The sequence below is a fragment of the Parasteatoda tepidariorum genome, chromosome 2 (assembly GCF_043381705.1).
Source record: "Parasteatoda tepidariorum isolate YZ-2023 chromosome 2, CAS_Ptep_4.0, whole genome shotgun sequence".
Classification (NCBI taxonomy): domain Eukaryota; kingdom Metazoa; phylum Arthropoda; class Arachnida; order Araneae; family Theridiidae; genus Parasteatoda; species Parasteatoda tepidariorum.
In genome coordinates this window covers 48,530,312-48,548,904 of record NC_092205.1, presented here as the reverse complement: position 1 = coordinate 48,548,904, position 18,593 = coordinate 48,530,312, and the positions used below count along the sequence as shown (strand labels likewise).

The following is an 18,593-nucleotide window of genomic DNA, read 5'->3' as shown; positions in this document are numbered from 1 at the left end:
AAAGAAAAGCGGAAATTTGAGCGATTTACCTTAAATATACCAACTAATTCGCTCAAACGGCATTTTAAGCTAAGTCAGACACAAAGTACTTTCCCAGAAAAACATCATTTTCAACAGATTAGGGCATTTCAAGCTCAAAATATGAAAGGCCACAATCTCGAAAATATGATTCCAGTAGGAGATGGGGACCATATTAGGAGTCGAGACCAGTATGGTCAGAAGAGCTCTCGAGATGCTTTTAAATCCTTTAAACCTTTAGCTCAGAATTTTTATTAAACATATTTTTCATATTTTTTCAAATATTTTGTATTAATTTAAGTCAAATAAGTAAAATATTTACCATTTTAATAACTTAAGTTATGAAATACCGGTGTATTTTCTGCATTAAGGTTAAGTTTTCCAATAAGGCTCCTTCCCAAACAATACTTTTTAGAATTTGCACTTATTTGTTGTCAATTAGATCTAAGAGAATTCAGCTATGCATCATTGAAGGTTTTTAATTTACAAAATTAATTATTGATAAATTTTTGAAAATGATTGGAAAAAAAATTTGAAAACTGCTTATTTTTGACTATATATTTTTGTACAAATGGTGTCCCATCTTCATCAATGGGTCAACGTTAACTTCACTTTTTGCGCCTTTCGCCATCTGAAAAAAGTCGTACTTTTAAAGTTTTATTTCTAATGAACTGTTCGACATATTCTTTTAATATTGTGGATTTTGTTACTTAAAATTACATAGATTAGTTGATTTAGAAATTTGTTTACCTTTAAATTCAAAAATGTTTCGACAGTTAATAAGTTAAAAAATTTAAAATAATAAGTATTTATAAAAGAAATAATTTTTCTTATCTAATTATCTTAAAATAAACAGGTTCAATAATTATACAAGTTTTATAATTATATAAAACTTTGTCAGTTTGCTTCGTTAAGTTTAAAATATACGCAAAAAAAGAAACTTAACATTAAAAAATCTACAATATATGTATTTATAATTTTTGTAAATGAAACCAAAAAATCAAAATATGTGATCGTCTTCTTCTCGAGTTGCAAGTACCCGATTAAAATTCGGTAAAAAAAAAGCTTGTTTACTTCGAAAACGTTAGTTTTTTGTATCTGATTTCATAACCTAAATTATCGTTTGGTCAAATTAATTAGCTTATCTAAGGTTAGCCCATCGAATTATTAAGATTGCATCTTGTGCGTGAAAATCCAATCAATATATCAAAAGTTATAATGTTTTCTTTTTTTTTCTTTTCTGCACTGCATATATCAAAATATTCTAAATATTAAACTAAGACATTGTATTAAAGACAAACATTTTAAAATTTTCATCTAGGAATTTCAGATTGAAATTTCATCATTACAGATGAAATGATTCTAAAATTCGAAATAAGAGTTATTTCTGGAATTCAGAAGCTCTAAATAGATAAAGATAAAGCACAAAGTAACATAATTAAGGGATTTGTTGTGTGAGTGAATTTAATAATTTGTTTGCTATTTAAGTTAAGTTTATGACTATGTTTAGGGAAGAAATACAATATTGATTTTTTCATCTTCTCTTTTTTTCAGATTTCGAAGATACTTGTGGATTATTTCAAGGAAAACGAAATTCAGAAAATATTTTAAGCAAAATGTGTATCAAAAGAATTATTGATATCTAAAAAATATATTCAAAATATACAATTCGTGTTATTGCCATTGAAATTTCCCTAATCCTCACTATTTTGGACAATTCTAAATCTTCCCGTTTTAAATATTTTTTGAGAATTATGGTAACGTAATTTTCTCAAACATTTTGACCGTTTTGAAAAATAGACATTTTCATGTGCGAGAAAAAAGAAAAGAATATTTCACCACACTTGAAATATATTCTCTATGAATTTGTAACATGATTTTGAATTAATGTTTCACCACACTTGGAATTTATATTCTATGAATTTGTGACATGAACTGGAAACAATGTTTCACCGCGCTTGGAATTCATGCTCTATGAATTCGTGACTTGATTTAGAAATAATGTTTCAGCACACTTAGAATATATACTTTATAAATTTGTGACATGATTTAGAAATAATATACAGTGAGTTATAACAATTTTCCCAATATCGAAGCCGAAAAGAACTTCTTGACAATGTGTTTGAAAACATAGAATAGAAGCTATGCCTCTCAGAAATTCTCACAGTCAAATTGAAGAACAAATAGACACCTTCATCCAGAACTTTAAAAGGAATAGTGCCGTGTTTGTAAGTAATTTCAATCTTGAGAATTATGGGGCGACACTGAGGCATACATTCAGTGCTGGACAACTTAGTCCTTCAAACCATAACAGAAGCAAGAGGTCGTCTTTTGTGTCCAACTGCTCATCTTCATCGAGGAGAACATCGACGGATGCATCGAATTTTTCTTTTTCTGACGGAGAATCATTTTACCATGGAGACGCAGACGATAGCGACAGCAGTAGTGGTTAGTAAAAAAAAAATATTAATGCTTCTTTTTTTCTTTTTAAATAAATAAATAACAAACGAATGATTTAATTTTTCTGGATTGAAAGCGTGTTTAAAAAAAAGCACCAGAGCGCATTGTACATTGCGCAAAAGCGAAACATAAATGCGAATGTTTTAAGCATTTTTTGATCCAATGATCGGTCTTAATGGTTAAAGGGCCAAACCTCAAATGTGCTAATTATATAATGCAGACCATACAATACGTTTAACAATAAAAACGTAATTTCTCTGCATACATATACCTTTTCTTTTTCGAACGATTTAGATTCTTGACACTCAAAATATGGGGAGTCGCGATGACGCAGGGGATAATGCTTTCGCCCTCCAATGAGGTGACCCGGGTTCGAATCCCCGCAATGACTGGTCGAAACGAATTCCGCACCAAACTCGCACCGACCACAATGCTGACGAAAAGTTAACGTCAATGGTAGGCGCATCATGGGTTTATAGTTCCATTGCCCCCAGGTTAACCATGGGAGATTTTCGTGGTTTTCCTCTCCATGTAATGCAAATGCGGGTTAGTTCCATCAAAAAGCCCTCCATGAAGGTAAATTTCTCTCAATACTCGATCCAGAAGTTCCCTTGTCTCCTGAATTGGGTTCAAAATTACAAGGCTATGGAACTGAGTATTGGCAGTTGCAAACTTAAAATTGGGTCGGCTATTTAACGACCGTTATAATATTAGGGTACCTTCAATACGAATTCCGCACCGACCACAGTACTGCCGTGAATATCCTCAGTGGTGGACGGATCATGCTATCAGGCTAATCGTGGGAGGTTTTCGTGGTCTTCCTCTCCATGTAACGCAAATGCGGGTTAGTTCCATCAAAAAGTCCTCCTCGAAGGCAAATTTTAATACTTAATCCAGGAGTTCCCTTGTCTTCTGGTATGGATTCAAAATTACAAGGCTACATAGTTGAACATTAGTAGTCGTAAACCAGAAAAATTGGATCTGTTGTTCAGCGAAAGTTACAAAATATAAGAATTATAAAATAAAATGTGGGAGAAAAGGAAAACAGCAAACTGAAAAATAGGGTTCCAGTAGTTTAGAAAAACGGTCGACATTTTTTGGGGGGCTTCTTAGTTTTAATTTTATTTCTTTTTTATTTCACCATTTCAAAGAAGTCGTATGTTTAAGTTTTTATTTCTCTTTTTTAATAAACTATTCATAAAACCCTTCAAATTTCTGTTGATTAAAATCATTAACGTATACTTAATGGGTAGTTATAAAAAATTTCCTTTAAATCCTAATTTTGATGTTAACTACTTTTTCATCCATTTCATAATAAGATAAAGGATATAATTTTTGAAGCTTGGTGGTTAAAAGGAAATTTCTAAATTATTAAAATTAAAAATTCTACCATTACATTGATTGCAATAAAATGCAATTATTTCGTCCTCCTCCCCCCCCCCCCAATTAAAACAGATATTTTGTAAGGAATAAGATTTGGGGAAAAGTTAAACGGCGCTAACACACAAACAGTACAAATATATCAGTCAAGCACTGTTATGAAGTAGATATTATGTAAAGTTAAAACGATAATTAAACATCAAATGAAACATCCGAAACAAAGGAAAAGAAAAAAGACCTTTCTTTTGAGTTGATTCAAAATTATGCGTTTATGAAATTCAATATTAAGCTAAGAGCTGCATCAATATTGCTCAATGTGGATAAATAAAAAAAGTATTTATACCTGGTGTATGTTGCTTATTTAGATATTGTGCAGTAAACAGCGAGCAAAAATATTAAATAAACTAATAAATATAAATAAAATTAAATAGTGTGATGTGCCTTATGATAGTACTACTTTATGATTAGATTTTCAAGACCTAAATTAGGAAAAAAATTAATTAGTTCGTAGTAGGAATTAGTTCGAAAGGTCTACATTAAATATACTTGCCGAGCAATAAATATAAAAATCGCAACTAGAACGACAGAAAATTCAAAATTAAGAATTTTTTATATCTGGAATTTTTTTATGATAAGCTACGTATTGCGAGAAAAATGTTCCAAAAATAAATTTTGTGTCGTCAGTTTTTGGAAATTTTATTTTGGCGTTTATAGCATTAACAATGGAAAGAGGGTTGGGATAGCCCGAATGGTTGGGCGCTGAGACGAAGTCCAAGAGGTCGTGAGTTCGATCTTCAAAAACCAAAGATGCTACCCGTTTTATAAATAGTGACTGGTGCACGTTACAACTGTGTAACGTGCACCACTGTGTAACGTGGTCCACTACTTTTAAAAACGGGCTGTGACGTGTGTGTGGCTGATAGAAATAAATGTCGCCACTCTAAAAATAAGAAACGCAATCTCTGTCTTAAATTCGCTTGCTTTCACCAAGCAGGCTTGCTGGTTAATAGGCAAGTTGCATTAGAAACAACAACAACAATAGAAAGAAAATACGTGTCAAGCCTCTTTTCTCTCTATATATATTGTGAAGCACTTACGTTGTTTTCACAAACTGTACTGCCCGAAGTGAAATTCACAGTAATATCACTAGTCCGAACAGTTTTTATTGTTTACCTTTTCATTTACTTATTTATAAATTTATTATTAATTTATTTAATTTATTTAATTTTCTTATTTAATTATTAATTTTTGATGTTTTCTGAGTTTTGACTTATGAAATATGAATCCTATTAACCGCAGTCTTGAAAACTATTTCCCAAATAGTTGAGGCAGGAAGCATGAAAATCGATCGAAGTTTCGGGTAGTTTGTTATTTTGACTTTTACACTTTTCACCATATCATTAGAATCAATTACGAGCTTCAAAATATTTTTAAACTTAAAACTCAACATTTCTTAACTTACTCATAAGATCATTTTTAAACAAAAATTTTTTAAAAATGAATTATTATTATCTTATTAAATAGTGATTTATAGATTTCTTGTTGTTTTTAAATAAGGAAATTTTAAATAACAATTAATTAAACAATTATCGTAAATTCAGTTAAAAAATTTCTGTAAAATTAAATTTAAGAATACACACTTCTTCTATGAGAGCAATTTTTCAATGTCTTTATAATTTTAAAAAGGAATAATATTTCAGATTTTTATGAATAAGTTGGTCTTAAATCAAATTTATGACTCATTTATTTTATTTTTACATTTAATAAACTTTTGGCTCAAAAGAACAAAACGTAAACCTTCTCTTTTACTTTAGTGCTGCCATCTATAATGTACTTTAAAAACTAAATACTCTTACCGCTCAAAATTCTTTCGTAATTTTTTCAGATACATAAACCACAAACACTTTCATTTACTGGAAAACATGTAACTAAAGTCGAAAATTCAAGCTGTCCGAGCCCAGTTATTTAAAATTCTTATACCGTATATAATACAATCTTGAAAATTAATTGTAATGAAATTTGCTAACATTTGCATTGCTAATTGATAAGCAATGTTCTATTAATTTTCTAATACGTGGACAATTATTATTAAGTTAAATTATATGCTATTTCTTATAAGCATTCTAATAACGGTGGAAGATAATAACAACATAACATAATAACAACTTAACCTAATAACAACATAACATAATAACAATGTATATACAGCTGCTGCCCACCATTATTGTATTATTTCTTTTTAATTATTAATAGTGTACAGTTTGGTCAATGATAAATTTTATTCCTAAAATTCTTTTAATCAAATTGTGGATAATTTTTACTAAAGTGTTTTTTGAGTTATAAAGTTTTTTTTAACTCAAAACTAAATAGATTATTTAATTTATTCGAAATTTTTAGCTTTTACTCGTAGATTTTTATTTTCATGAAAACATGTACCACATTTAGTTTGAATGACTGTAATTTACAGTTATACTTGTGTTGCCATATAAAAGAGAAAAAAAAAAGCTCTATTAACAGATTTGGCAGATGTTCTTTAATAAATCAAGCAGCATTGATTCAAAATTTATTTAATTCATTTTAAATTTTTAAAAGAAGTAAAATATGAATGAAGAATTAACTGTACCCTTTGAAGAGAAATTTTCATACAATACTATTGGAAATTCTCTTTTCCTTTAATTTTTTTAAGTAAATCTTAAACTCGAATTTTTCGTTTTTTTTTTCCTTCTCTCGTTCGCTTTTTCATTTAAGATCCAACTCTGTTGTTCAATTAATCGCTAGTCGTGTAATTTCCTCATCTGGGAATTAGAATAGCTGCTCAGATCATGCGATTTAACACCGTAGGACATATTTTTTTCTCATTTATTTATTAATTATAGGGTTCAGACCAGTGTTTCCCAATGTGGGTCCCACGCCCCACGAGGGGGCCATTTGAGTGTTAAGGGGGGGGGGCAATTTGAAAATGGACTCGACACAAGTTTAACCCTTTTGCTCCGGGCCATTTAAATGCAATGTTAGATTTCGGTGCAAAAATTGAAAGAAAAAAGCAAATTCTTAAAAAATTGCGGCCAATAAATATTATAAATTCGTTTGACGAGTCTAAAATATCAACTGGGGTTTTGGCGTCATCAAGTTAACTTCCCTGCGGCAGGCTTGGCGTGGACTCCCTAACGCTTTAAAATCTCACTAAGCAGACAGGAATATTTAAAATTTGGGTTCATACCTGCTGTCCACGATGAGAGGTTTCCGTTTTGTCTTTTATGCCAGCAATGCTTGACCAACGAATCAATGAATCATCTTGAGGCGCATTTGAAGGCGAAACATAATGCTCATATTAATTCAGATTTGAATTACTTATAAAAAAAATTTCGAAAAGAGGACAACAGTAAAGTCTCTATTTACTGCTCGCACATCAACTCATAATCGTATTCCTGAAGCTAGTTATCAAATTTCTTTACTCTTCACTAAATCTGGAAAAATCATAACTATAGGAGAGAATTTAACAAAACCGTAAATATCAGCATTTCTTAAAACGGTTCTTGAAAAAGATGACGAAGATGTAAGAGCTGTGCCACTCAGTAACAATACTGTTAGCAGAAGAACAGACGACATGAGTGAAGATATTGAAAAAAACTTGTTGAAAAGCTGAGAACAATAAAATTCTCAGAGCAAATGAATAAATAAACTTTGATAGACAGTGTGGTAGAATTGATAATTTTCGTAAGATATATTGAAAAAGGACATTTTTCTGAAGAAATGTTGTCTTGTAAAAGATAAGAAAGCACCACTACCTCCAAAAATATAATAAGCTAAAAAAACTACTTAGATGTCAATAATATACCAATGAAAAATATAACATCTTGTGCTGCAGATGATGCTCCTAATATGAAGGGCAAGAAAAATGGTTGCTTAAAATTGATAAAAGATGAGAATCCAGAAATAATTATTGTGCATTGTGTTATTAATAGGGAAAACTTGGTAGCCTAAAAACTTTACACTGAAGTAAGATGGCTCTCTAAAGGGAACTCCTTGAAAAGATTTATGGAACTGTTTGATACTCGTAGTGATTTTTTAAGCAGCAAACCTGAAATGTAGTATCTGTTAACAGTGGATGGTAAAGCATTTGTGAGTTATTTAGCCGATATCGTTGAAAAACTAAATATATTAACTAAGCAACTTCAAGGAACAAATAAAACTCTTGTTGATGCAAAAGCGAAGATATTTGATTTCATTGCCCTTATTGAGTTACGTCCGAAATATATTAACAACAAAAACTTTGAACAGTATCATTGGCTCCAAAAATGTGAAGTAAATGATACCGCTTTACTTGTTATTGTCGATCATCTGAAAATTCTATCGGCTGATTTGAAAGAAAGATTTTCTGATTTAAAATAAACTGATTTTCCAACATGGATGATGCAGCCGATGCTGGTGGATTTGTCTGATATATCAAATATGCATTATCAAGAAGAACTCGCAGAAATGCAAAATGATGAGTCAGTTAAAACTTTATTTAATATTAAAGGAGTGATGGCATGGCTTTGTGAGGAAACAAAAATCAACTACCCAAATTCAACCAAATGGGCGAGAAAACTATTATTACCGTTTCCATCTTCATATTTAGCTGAACGTAGATTTAGTACTGCAAATTATTTACTGGTAAAAAAAAAAGAAATCGTCTGTATATATAACACGATGGAGAGACTTGAGACTGAAGCTGACCAAATTGGAACCTAACATAAAATCTCTGTGCCTCAAGCATCAAGCGCAAGGATCTCACTAAATTAAATTATTATCGAAAAATCTTTATTAAAATTAGTTCGAATTTGAATTTTAGTTTTTCATTATATGCTTTGAAAATTTACTTACTGTGTTTCGTTAAAAATTTCCAAGTGATTTCTTCCTAAAACCTATCATTTAAATTTCTTAAGTGAACAATTCAATTTCTTAGTATTAAAAATTATGTATATGCTACATAGGGGGGGCATAAGAATTTTAGAAAGGCTTAGGTTAGGCATGGCACAAAAAAGGTTGGGAAACACTGGTTTAGACCAACGAGCTCGTAAGTAGCCAGATCTTGAAAAAAAGATATTTTGTGCTGTATAAGTTAAATTCAAATGTAGGCAAAATAATCATTGAAAATTACGACAAAAGAGAGTGTTACAATCCAGAAATACCACATAGACCATATACACAATTTGTTATTCCATTAATTGCCCAATTTTGTAAACTTTCTAAGTCTCTAAAAATTCGCAAATTTTAATTAAAAACCTGTGTTTTCTATCAACATTATTGCTTTCGTGGATTTCGGATCACCCTGTGCATAACAAGTACTCTATAACTTTCGAATTTACACAACTTATACGGTGTCTTTGACCCCTGCGACAACTGGCCTTAGTCTATCCTACTTTTTAATGGTACACATTAATCTCATGAATTTTTAGAATAATCAGTTTGTAGAAGAAAAGTTTAAAAAAACTCGACAGTTGTAATTATTGTAGTAATTGATTCAGCAAAATATCGTTCCAAAACGAAAAAAGAAATTTGCTTAATATAAACACAAAATATTTTTTGTTTATCGTTTTGAATAAAACTAGTAATACATCATCATATTCGCGGAACAATGAAATCACAGGAAAGAAAAAAAATACTATGCTTTTTATTATTAAGTTGTTCGCTGAGTAATATTAGAATATCAATATTATTCTACGTACTTAAGTTTCCTTTTATGTTTCTTTAATACTTAAACAAGTATAAAAATACTGTGAAAGCATTCGAATGTGTCGAAAAACAACTTATTGTCAACCTATAGCTCGTCAAAAAAATTACAACAAATTGTTATGTTGTTTTGTTGTAGTTTACTGAAGGGAGAACAAAAAAGAAAGGGTCATTTAGCCATAACTTTTCCATTAAATAGGGGCCGTATGACAGGTGGATATAAAAATACTTTTCTTGTAAATAAATTCGTAGATTCATCGTGACAATAATATCTCGTCGCAATTGAAATACGAGGCGGTGCAACAGCTATAAGAGTGAAGTTTTTACCGACGCGTTTTCACAATCAAGCATTAGTTTCTAAAAAAAACTACCACTGAAAGAATGTTCTCAAAAAACTTTTTCGCACGTTTGCTTCATTCTAATAAAAAAATTTTAAAATGTCTGCTCTCGAGAATTTTAAATTAAACAAAGACCATATTATAGATTTTTTGCTGATAAATTCTAAGAGTAAACCTGCGTTACAAAGTAAAAAAAAAAAGTCTATTATGCTTTCATAATTTTAATACACTTATTTAAACGCTTTTAAGTCTTTTTTTAGCACCAGTCATAAAAACTTAAGATTTATATTTTGCCAAACGATTTCAGTTAAATAGTTGATTTAAACTGCCAGATCATTCGCGATCGCAACGCTCGAGTACGCCGTCTAGCGGGATCCTGTAAATATCGGACATTAATTTATCACGTTTTCATTTAGTTCCATCAAAGTCATTGACTGAATCAGACGCCATTTTTTAGCAGCAAATAAGAAACAAAATTTCCCTAAGGAAAAGGCCGAAGAACTTGAAAAAAATCTCCAGAATATTAGTAAATCTTTCAGGAACAGAACACGCCAAACATTTGAAGAAAAATTCCTCAATAATTTTTAATTTCTATTATCAACAAACTTGCAACTGATGACTTCCGATTTCGGATACTGTTACAGATGTGTGTATTAAGGTAAAATGCATTTCTTCTGTCTTCAATTCATTACGAATTAAAGTGAAGTCAACATTGCTTTCGTCATTCCAGTGAATAAATATGAATTCAGAACATACAGAATTGTAATAGTTATAGCATATTCTTCTTCGTTATAGAATAGTATATATTTCTGTATCCATATAATTCGGAAAACAACAATAAAAAATTATCCAAGTTACTTGAAATAGTGCCATTTGTGCTGATTCTTAATTAATTTAAATCGTTTTCTTGGTAAGTTTTTTTTAATTTTGAAAGAATAAGTTCAACTAGAATTCAGCTATTCTGTTTTTAGCTACATATTCAAATTCATATCAATTATAAAATTTTGCTGTGTAGTATGTTATCTAAAAGTAATGAAGGTATAAACTATGTATCTATTATTTGAGAATAAAGTTTTCAAACAAGGAACTTATCATTTTGGAATTCTCCGGGAATCATAAATCAGGTAAGTGCAATGATTTTTACAATAAAAAATTTGCTTGTAAATATTTTTTTTTCATTTGATGATGGTTCTCTACAGAATGGTTTTTTACGTCTGATTAAGAACTATAAGAATAATAAAAAAAGAAACAATATGAAAGTTTTTATTTCAATGTTAATAATTCTTAAAATCGTTTTTTTTATCCTAAGAATTCTTTATTTTCCGTTTTTTAGTTTATAATTTTTTGATAAAAATTGTTCTCAAAATACTTTTGAAAAATTAAATGGTATAACATTATGTGTTTATGTATACTTCTTGTATATTCCAATGTTTGAAATAATATGATTCAGAAAAGTATGGAATAAAAATTCGGTACTTACGACGTATTAACGCCACCGCCGCTACAGATTTGGCGGTTTTTAAGTGCCGCCAATCTACACTTAAAATTTTTGCGACAGTTCATAAAATAAAACACTTTATTTAAAATCAAAATAGTTAATTGGATTTCGGTGGAAAATGAGCCGATATAGAGTTTAGCATAGATTCAAAACAATCATATCGCCATATGAACTCTGATGAATAAGATTCCAAATGAAATAACATTTCCAAAACGTACGTTTGCCAAGATAAAGTTTTATGTTGTGGGAATTGGTACATTTTCGTTTTTTCGGTAAAATATTTCCCTCCTGAAAAAATAAAATTGCATCTTGTTTTGTTTTTGGCAAATCCCAAAGACGAATATTCGTAGCACTAAAAATGGCGACAAAAAAGAATTTTTTTTTTTTTTTGTTTTTGTTTCGTCAGCATTCTTTATTTTACGTTTCTTAGTTTCTAAATAATGATTTTTATTGAAACTTGAAATTTTTTGATAAAAATTGTTGTCAAAAAACGTTGTTTACAAAATTAAATTTCATAAAATTATGAGGCTTATGTATACTTTTTGTTCATTTTAATTTTTGAACTAATATGATTCTTAAAACTATAGAATGTAAAGTTTAAATGGGCCTTTCATGTTATATCATTAAATTTAGTAATACTATTTCTCGGGCATTAGGTTTTAACTCTTATAAGAATATACATATTTTTTTCTGTTAATGTACAAATATTTTTCCGATGTGTTTTGGATATTCCTTCTCTAATAAAAAGAGATACCATTTTGTTTTCGGTTGTACAAGAAAGAAGATCAAGCATTTTTCTTTTTTAAATTTAATAAGCCACATTAAAGAAGGAACGTTGCAATGCTACACGCTACATTAACGACGTCTCCAGAGTAACTGAATGACGGTTCATATAGAAATCGCAGGTATGCGTCTCATACAACAACGCCCCCTATAGTTCGTTGCGATCGCGAATTTAAGAATTTTTAAATTTCGTTTTTTCTTTTCTTCTAAGATGCAAAATCGTGTTATAAATTGCTTTAAATGAAGATATTTCACTAGAAATACATGTCTGAGGAAGATAATAAAAATATGCCCCTTTTATTTATTTATTTATTTTGAAAATACCTAATGACATTGAATTCCACCCCGCCTGAGATTCTCCTCTAGAAGAGCTGCACAGCCGCCATTTTATTTTTTATCATTTTAGAAAAATTAATTTCTATTATTTACTAATTTTAAACATTAATATAGGACTTATTTCAGAATTTTGATTTATTCTATACTCTGGTCTGTACATTGGATTAAGTCAATCCATACAAGAATTAAGAAATATCCAATGAACAAGGTAATTTGACTTATATGAGATGACAATCCTTCATAAAAAAAAGTAGTAAAACTATGATTTCCCAAAAAAATCCATCAAACTCAGATTTTTTTAAAAAAAAAAAAAAGTTTTTTATTTATTTGTTTCAATTTTATGAGTTCAAAGTCTAACCTAAATAAATTCAAAATTTTAGTGTAATACAGTTATACTGTTATGTTTTGCAATAAGTGCGACAATTAACAATAACAGATAAAGTAATTATAGCGAAAATTAATGATCAGAGAAAGAATTTTTCACGGTAAACAAATGCACGCATTTAATGTTAAAATAACAATAAAGGTGCAAAAGTTTTTGATGTCGTTGATTTCTTTTAATGTGGATTTAAATCGAAAGTTATCAAGAAGGGAAAGAAAGGGCAATGGTAAATGTGCAGTCGACAAAGGGCACATTTTTTTTTAATGTACCGCAGGATTCTCAAAAATTGCATGTTTTTTTTTTTTTTTTTTGTAAGGCGGAAAAAACTGATCGACGGTTGCCCATACAAGTTCGTTTTCCAACTTTCTATGTTGATACCAGAAATAAATTTAACTTACATTTCACTTTTTTTGTAAAATATTGCTCTCTTAAATAGTGGGAAAATGCACTTCCCTAAAATAAGTAGGAAAAAAATTGCCGCAACAGAGAAAGTCAAGTAATTTTTTCAAACTAAAACTTCGGTATCGAATCCCAGTCGGTACGAATTCCGCATCCGGCTTGCACCGACCATAGTGCTGACGTGAAATATCCTCAGTGGTAGACGGATCATGGGTTAGAGCCCCTTGCCGTCAGGACCGAGGGAGGTCCTCGTGGTCTTCCTCTCCGTATAGTGCAAATGAGGGTTAGCTGAGGGGAGCAAATTTCTCCCAATACTCGATCCAGGAGTTCCCTTGTCTTCTGGATTGGGTTCAAAATTACAAGGCTACGGAGTTGAACATTAGTAGTCGTAAGCCCATAGAATTGGGTCGGCTGTTCAGCGACGGTTATAAAAAAAAAACTAACATGCAATTTTGATATCCTTAATATTAGTATTCCAACTATGATTTAGAAATTTGCCGTAGTAATGGACTTTTCGTTACATGCTGTTCTCATTGATATCCTCCTTTTGTTGTTTTCTGAACTTATTGAAAATGTTTAGTTACTTGCTTTCATGAAATATTTTTCTAAATTTTTATTACGAACTAAAAAGGAACGAAGCAAAATTATTTATGTTTAGTTTCATAGAAAGAAACCAATCTAATCATTTCATTGCTTTCTTAAATCTAGAAGGAAGATTTCGGAAATCTAACCGAACTCAAAACAAAAAAAGTATTGAAATTATTGTCTACTGAGGCAGAAAACTGCTACATATTTTATTTTTTTATTATTTTATTTATTTACTGTTTTAGTTATTTGCTCAGTATATGCAGTCATTAAAATGAAGCAGATAAAACAAATAAAACAACCTGAATATTTTGGAAATGATTATTCTGCTCAATATTTTTTTTAATATAATTTAACCAATGAAAAGTAAATATTTGAGATATTCGGATAGCGAGTATGAATATTTGTTGTGCATTAGTATTCGTCGCTGTATTTTTCTTGGATGTTGTACGTTACTCAGTTATGTAAAAAGGAAAAGCACTTCTCTTTTACTCGGTAACTTATGTCAGTAAATTAATAATATGGAAAAGGATTTGCTTTCCCATTCATAAGATTTCAAAATCAAAAATTAGTAAAAATAAAATTTTAAAAAATATTTTAAGATAACCTATAGACTAATTCAACAGAAGAATTCTTTATTTTACTCGGTTGTTAAGCAACCAAGCTCTGGCTGTAAAAAAAATTGAAATAATATTCTGTGATTGTTCGGAGAGGTTTAATTAATAATTAATAGAAAATATCTCGAAGTTTCTAGGTAATAGGTACAAATACCTGATACGATACTCCTTTTTTTTTTTAAACAGAGCTCGTAAGATACTGAAATGGGGGCACAAAAATTTAAAAGATAAAATATTCAATTTCATTAACTCAAAATATCTGGTCTCACAATTTTAATTTTAAAGTTAAGGATAACTTTTACAATATTGATGCTACGGTTCTCTTACGTTTTTAAAGAACATATAAATCCTGTTAAAATATCAAAATGCATATGTTTACTTTAACGAGCGTAAAATCCTTATCAAAATAATGATCAAGACCCAAATGTAAAACAGTATAATTGATGATAAAAACTCAACTGTCTTCAAAAAATATGAAGAGGGAAGTAAAAGTCTACATGTTTCGAGCCTTTAAATATAAGCGCCCATTCTCAAAACTTTGTCATGCGTGAAGAACTTGTGACTTTAATTATTAGACGCTCAAAACATGTCTTTTTTTATTATCAGATAATATTTTTTAAATCAAAGAAGTTTTTATATTTTCGATTCAGTTTCTTGGGATTATCCATTTAGTAACACAGCATATTAAATTATTTCACTCGATATTAAAATAAGTTTTTCGTAAGATGTAGGCATAGGTTCTTAGATTGAAAAAATAATAACTCACTAATTTCTAAGAAAATCAATGCATTGCAATGTTGTTGTTTTTTTGTTGCTGCAAGCATTAATATTTTTTAAGGACATAAAAAAATTTAGTTTACAATTGAAATTTCTGAAGTCGAATGTGAAAATGGAATGTCCCCTAGCACCAGGAATCGAAATTAAATAGTTACAAGGACAGCTATTTCTAACAAGTTAGCGTTTTCGTTCTACTCGCTTCGTACTACTACGTTGTTTAAAAATGTATTTTTTATCCATTGATTCCAAAGTTTACTCTACATATATTTTAGGGTATATTCTTTAGAAGTATTTTGATAGAGATTATTTTTACACCCTTATTTGCTTAAAATAAATTATTCAAGCTATATGATTTAATGCATTTATAGTATAATAGTAAACAGGGCTTTCATCGCATATCCTTAACCTTGATACCGCTATCATTAAATAAATGGAATAAGCTTAGATAAATAAAAAAGTTAATTTTTTTCTCGTTTAAATTTTGAAGGAATAATGTGTTTCGATCAAACAGATTTTATTCCGGAAGTAACGAAATTATTGAGTAGGTTCCTTGGAGTAATGGGAAATTCATATCCTCTTATGACGAAATATAGGAAAAATTGGTTTACACAATTTCTGTAAAAAGTGTGTTAACCTTCTAGCTACGCATTTTTTCTTTCATTATCAAAATGTCTTTCATTCAATAAAATGTTTTATTCAAATTTCTGTACTAAATTGCAGATAAATTACTAGACGTCTAAAAAAGAAAAATCGTATTTTATAGTTAAAAAAAATAAAAATAAAAAGGTTTGCAATTTGCGATCGCAACGAACTATAGGGGGCGTTGTTGTATGAGACGCTTACCTGCGATTTCCATATGAACCGTCATTCAGTTACTCTGGAGACGTCGTTAATGTAGCGTGTAGCATTGCAACGTTCCTTCTTTAATGTGGCTTATTAAATTTAAAAAAGAAAAATGCTTGATCTTCTTTCTTGTACAACCGAAAACAAAATGGTATCTCTTTTTATTAGAGAAGGAATATCCAAAACACATCGGAAAAATATTTGTACATTAACAGAAAAAAATATGTATATTCTTATAAGAGTTAAAACCTAATGCCCGAGAAATAGTATTACTAAATTTAATGATATAACATGAAAGGCCCATTTAAACTTTACATTCTATAGTTTTAAGAATCATATTAGTTCAAAAATTAAAATGAACAAAAAGTATACATAAGCCTCATAATTTTATGAAATTTAATTTTGTAAACAAAGTTTTTTGACAACAATTTTTATCAAAAAATTTCAAGTTTCAATAAAAATCATTATTTAGAAACTAAGAAACGTAAAATAAAGAATGCTGACGAAACAAAAACAAAAAAAAAAGACAATTCTTTTTTGTCGCCATTTTTAGTGCTACGAATATTCGTCTTTGGGATTTGCCAAAAACAAAACAAGATGCAATTTTATTTTTTCAGGAGGGAAATATTTTACCGAAAAAACGAAAATGTACCAATTCCCACAACATAAAACTTTATCTTGGTAAACGTACGTTTTGGAAATGTTATTTCATTTGGAATCTTATTCATCAGAGTTCATATGGCGATATGATTGTTTTGAATCTATGCTAAACTCTATATCGGCTCATTTTCCACCGAAATCCGATTAACTATTTTGATTTTAAATAAAGTGTTTTATTTTATGAATTGTCGCAAAAATTTTAAGTGTAGATTGGCGGCACTTAAAAACCGCCAAATCTGTAGCGGCGGTGGCGTTAATACGTAAGTACCGAATTTTTATTCCATACTTTTCTGAATCATATTACTTCAAACATTGGAATATACAAGAAGTATACATAAACACATAATGTTATACCATTTAATTTTTCAAAAAAAGTATTTTGAGAACAATTTTTATCAAAAAATTATAAACTAAAAAACGGAAAATAAAGAATTCTTAGGATAAAAAAAAGATTTTAAGAATTCTTTACATTGAAATAAAAACTTTCATATTGTTTCTTTTTTTATTATTCTTATAGTTCTTAATCAGACGTAAAAAACCATTCTGTAGAGAACCATCATCAAATGAAAAAAAAATATTTACAAGCAAATTTTTTATTGTAAAAATCATTGCACTTACCTGATTTATGATTCCCGGAGAATTCCAAAATGATAAGTTCCTTGTTTGAAAACTTTATTCTCAAATAATAGATACATAGTTTATACCTTCATTACTTTTAGATAACATACTACACAGCAAAATTTTATAATTGATATGAATTTGAATATGTAGCTAAAAACAGAATAGCTGAATTCTAGTTGAACTTATTCTTTCAAAATTAAAAAAAACTTACCAAGAAAACGATTTAAATTAATTAAGAATCAGCACAAATGGCACTATTTCAAGTAACTTGGATAATTTTTTATTGTTGTTTTCCGAATTATATGGATACAGAAATATATACTATTCTATAACGAAGAAGAATATGCTATAACTATTACAATTCTGTATGTTCTGAATTCATATTTATTCACTGGAATGACGAAAGCAATGTTGACTTCACTTTAATTCGTAATGAATTGAAGACAGAAGAAATGCATTTTACCTTAATACACACATCTGTAACAGTATCCGAAATCGGAAGTCATCAGTTGCAAGTTTGTTGATAATAGAAATTAAAAATTATTGAGGAATTTTTCTTCAAATGTTTGGCGTGTTCTGTTCCTGAAAGATTTACTAATATTCTGGAGATTTTTTTCAAGTTCTTCGGCCTTTTCCTTAGGGAAATTTTGTTTCTTATTTGCTGCTAAAAAATGGCGTCTGATTCAGTCAATGACTTTGATGGCAGAAAATGTGATTGTATTAAGTTAATGTCCGATATTTACAGGCTCCCGCTAGACGGCGTACTCGAGCGTTGCGATCGCGAATCGGTTATTAGCGAAAAAAATATGACTGAAATTTTACTCTACGCTCGCGAAGTCAAGTTCATCGTAAATTAATGACATTTTAATATTAATCGCTCCATTTAAATATTTCTTCATAGTCGCCAAATTATTTTTTAAAAGTAATTAATTTTAATTTTTCTCAGCTTCTACTAAATAAAAACAGTTGAGACTTTAAGTTTTTCAATTGAAAAATATGTAGATTAATATGGCATAAAAAAATTCATACTTTATAATTCAAAATTTTTTCATCCTCAATTTAATTAAATAATAAAATATAATAAATGAATATTGAAAGTTATTTTTTGCATGAAATTATCTTTGGGTAAATGAGTTTTATGAGTGGGTGCAATTATTTTTTGAATTGCTTCATTAGTTTTT

General features: G+C 29.4%; 1 protein-coding gene across 1 annotated transcript in view; it reads left to right on the top strand.

The window, feature by feature from the left end:
* LOC107454627 (guanine nucleotide exchange factor DBS) overlaps positions 1-18,593 on the top strand; it is a 116,455-nt gene that overhangs the window by 15,993 nt on the left and 81,869 nt on the right. The window contains exon 2 of the mRNA XM_016071876.4: positions 1,573-2,466. Coding sequence (XP_015927362.1) covers positions 2,163-2,466 — 304 coding nt within the window. The 5' untranslated portion in view covers positions 1,573-2,162. The remainder of the gene's footprint in view (positions 1-1,572; positions 2,467-18,593) is intronic.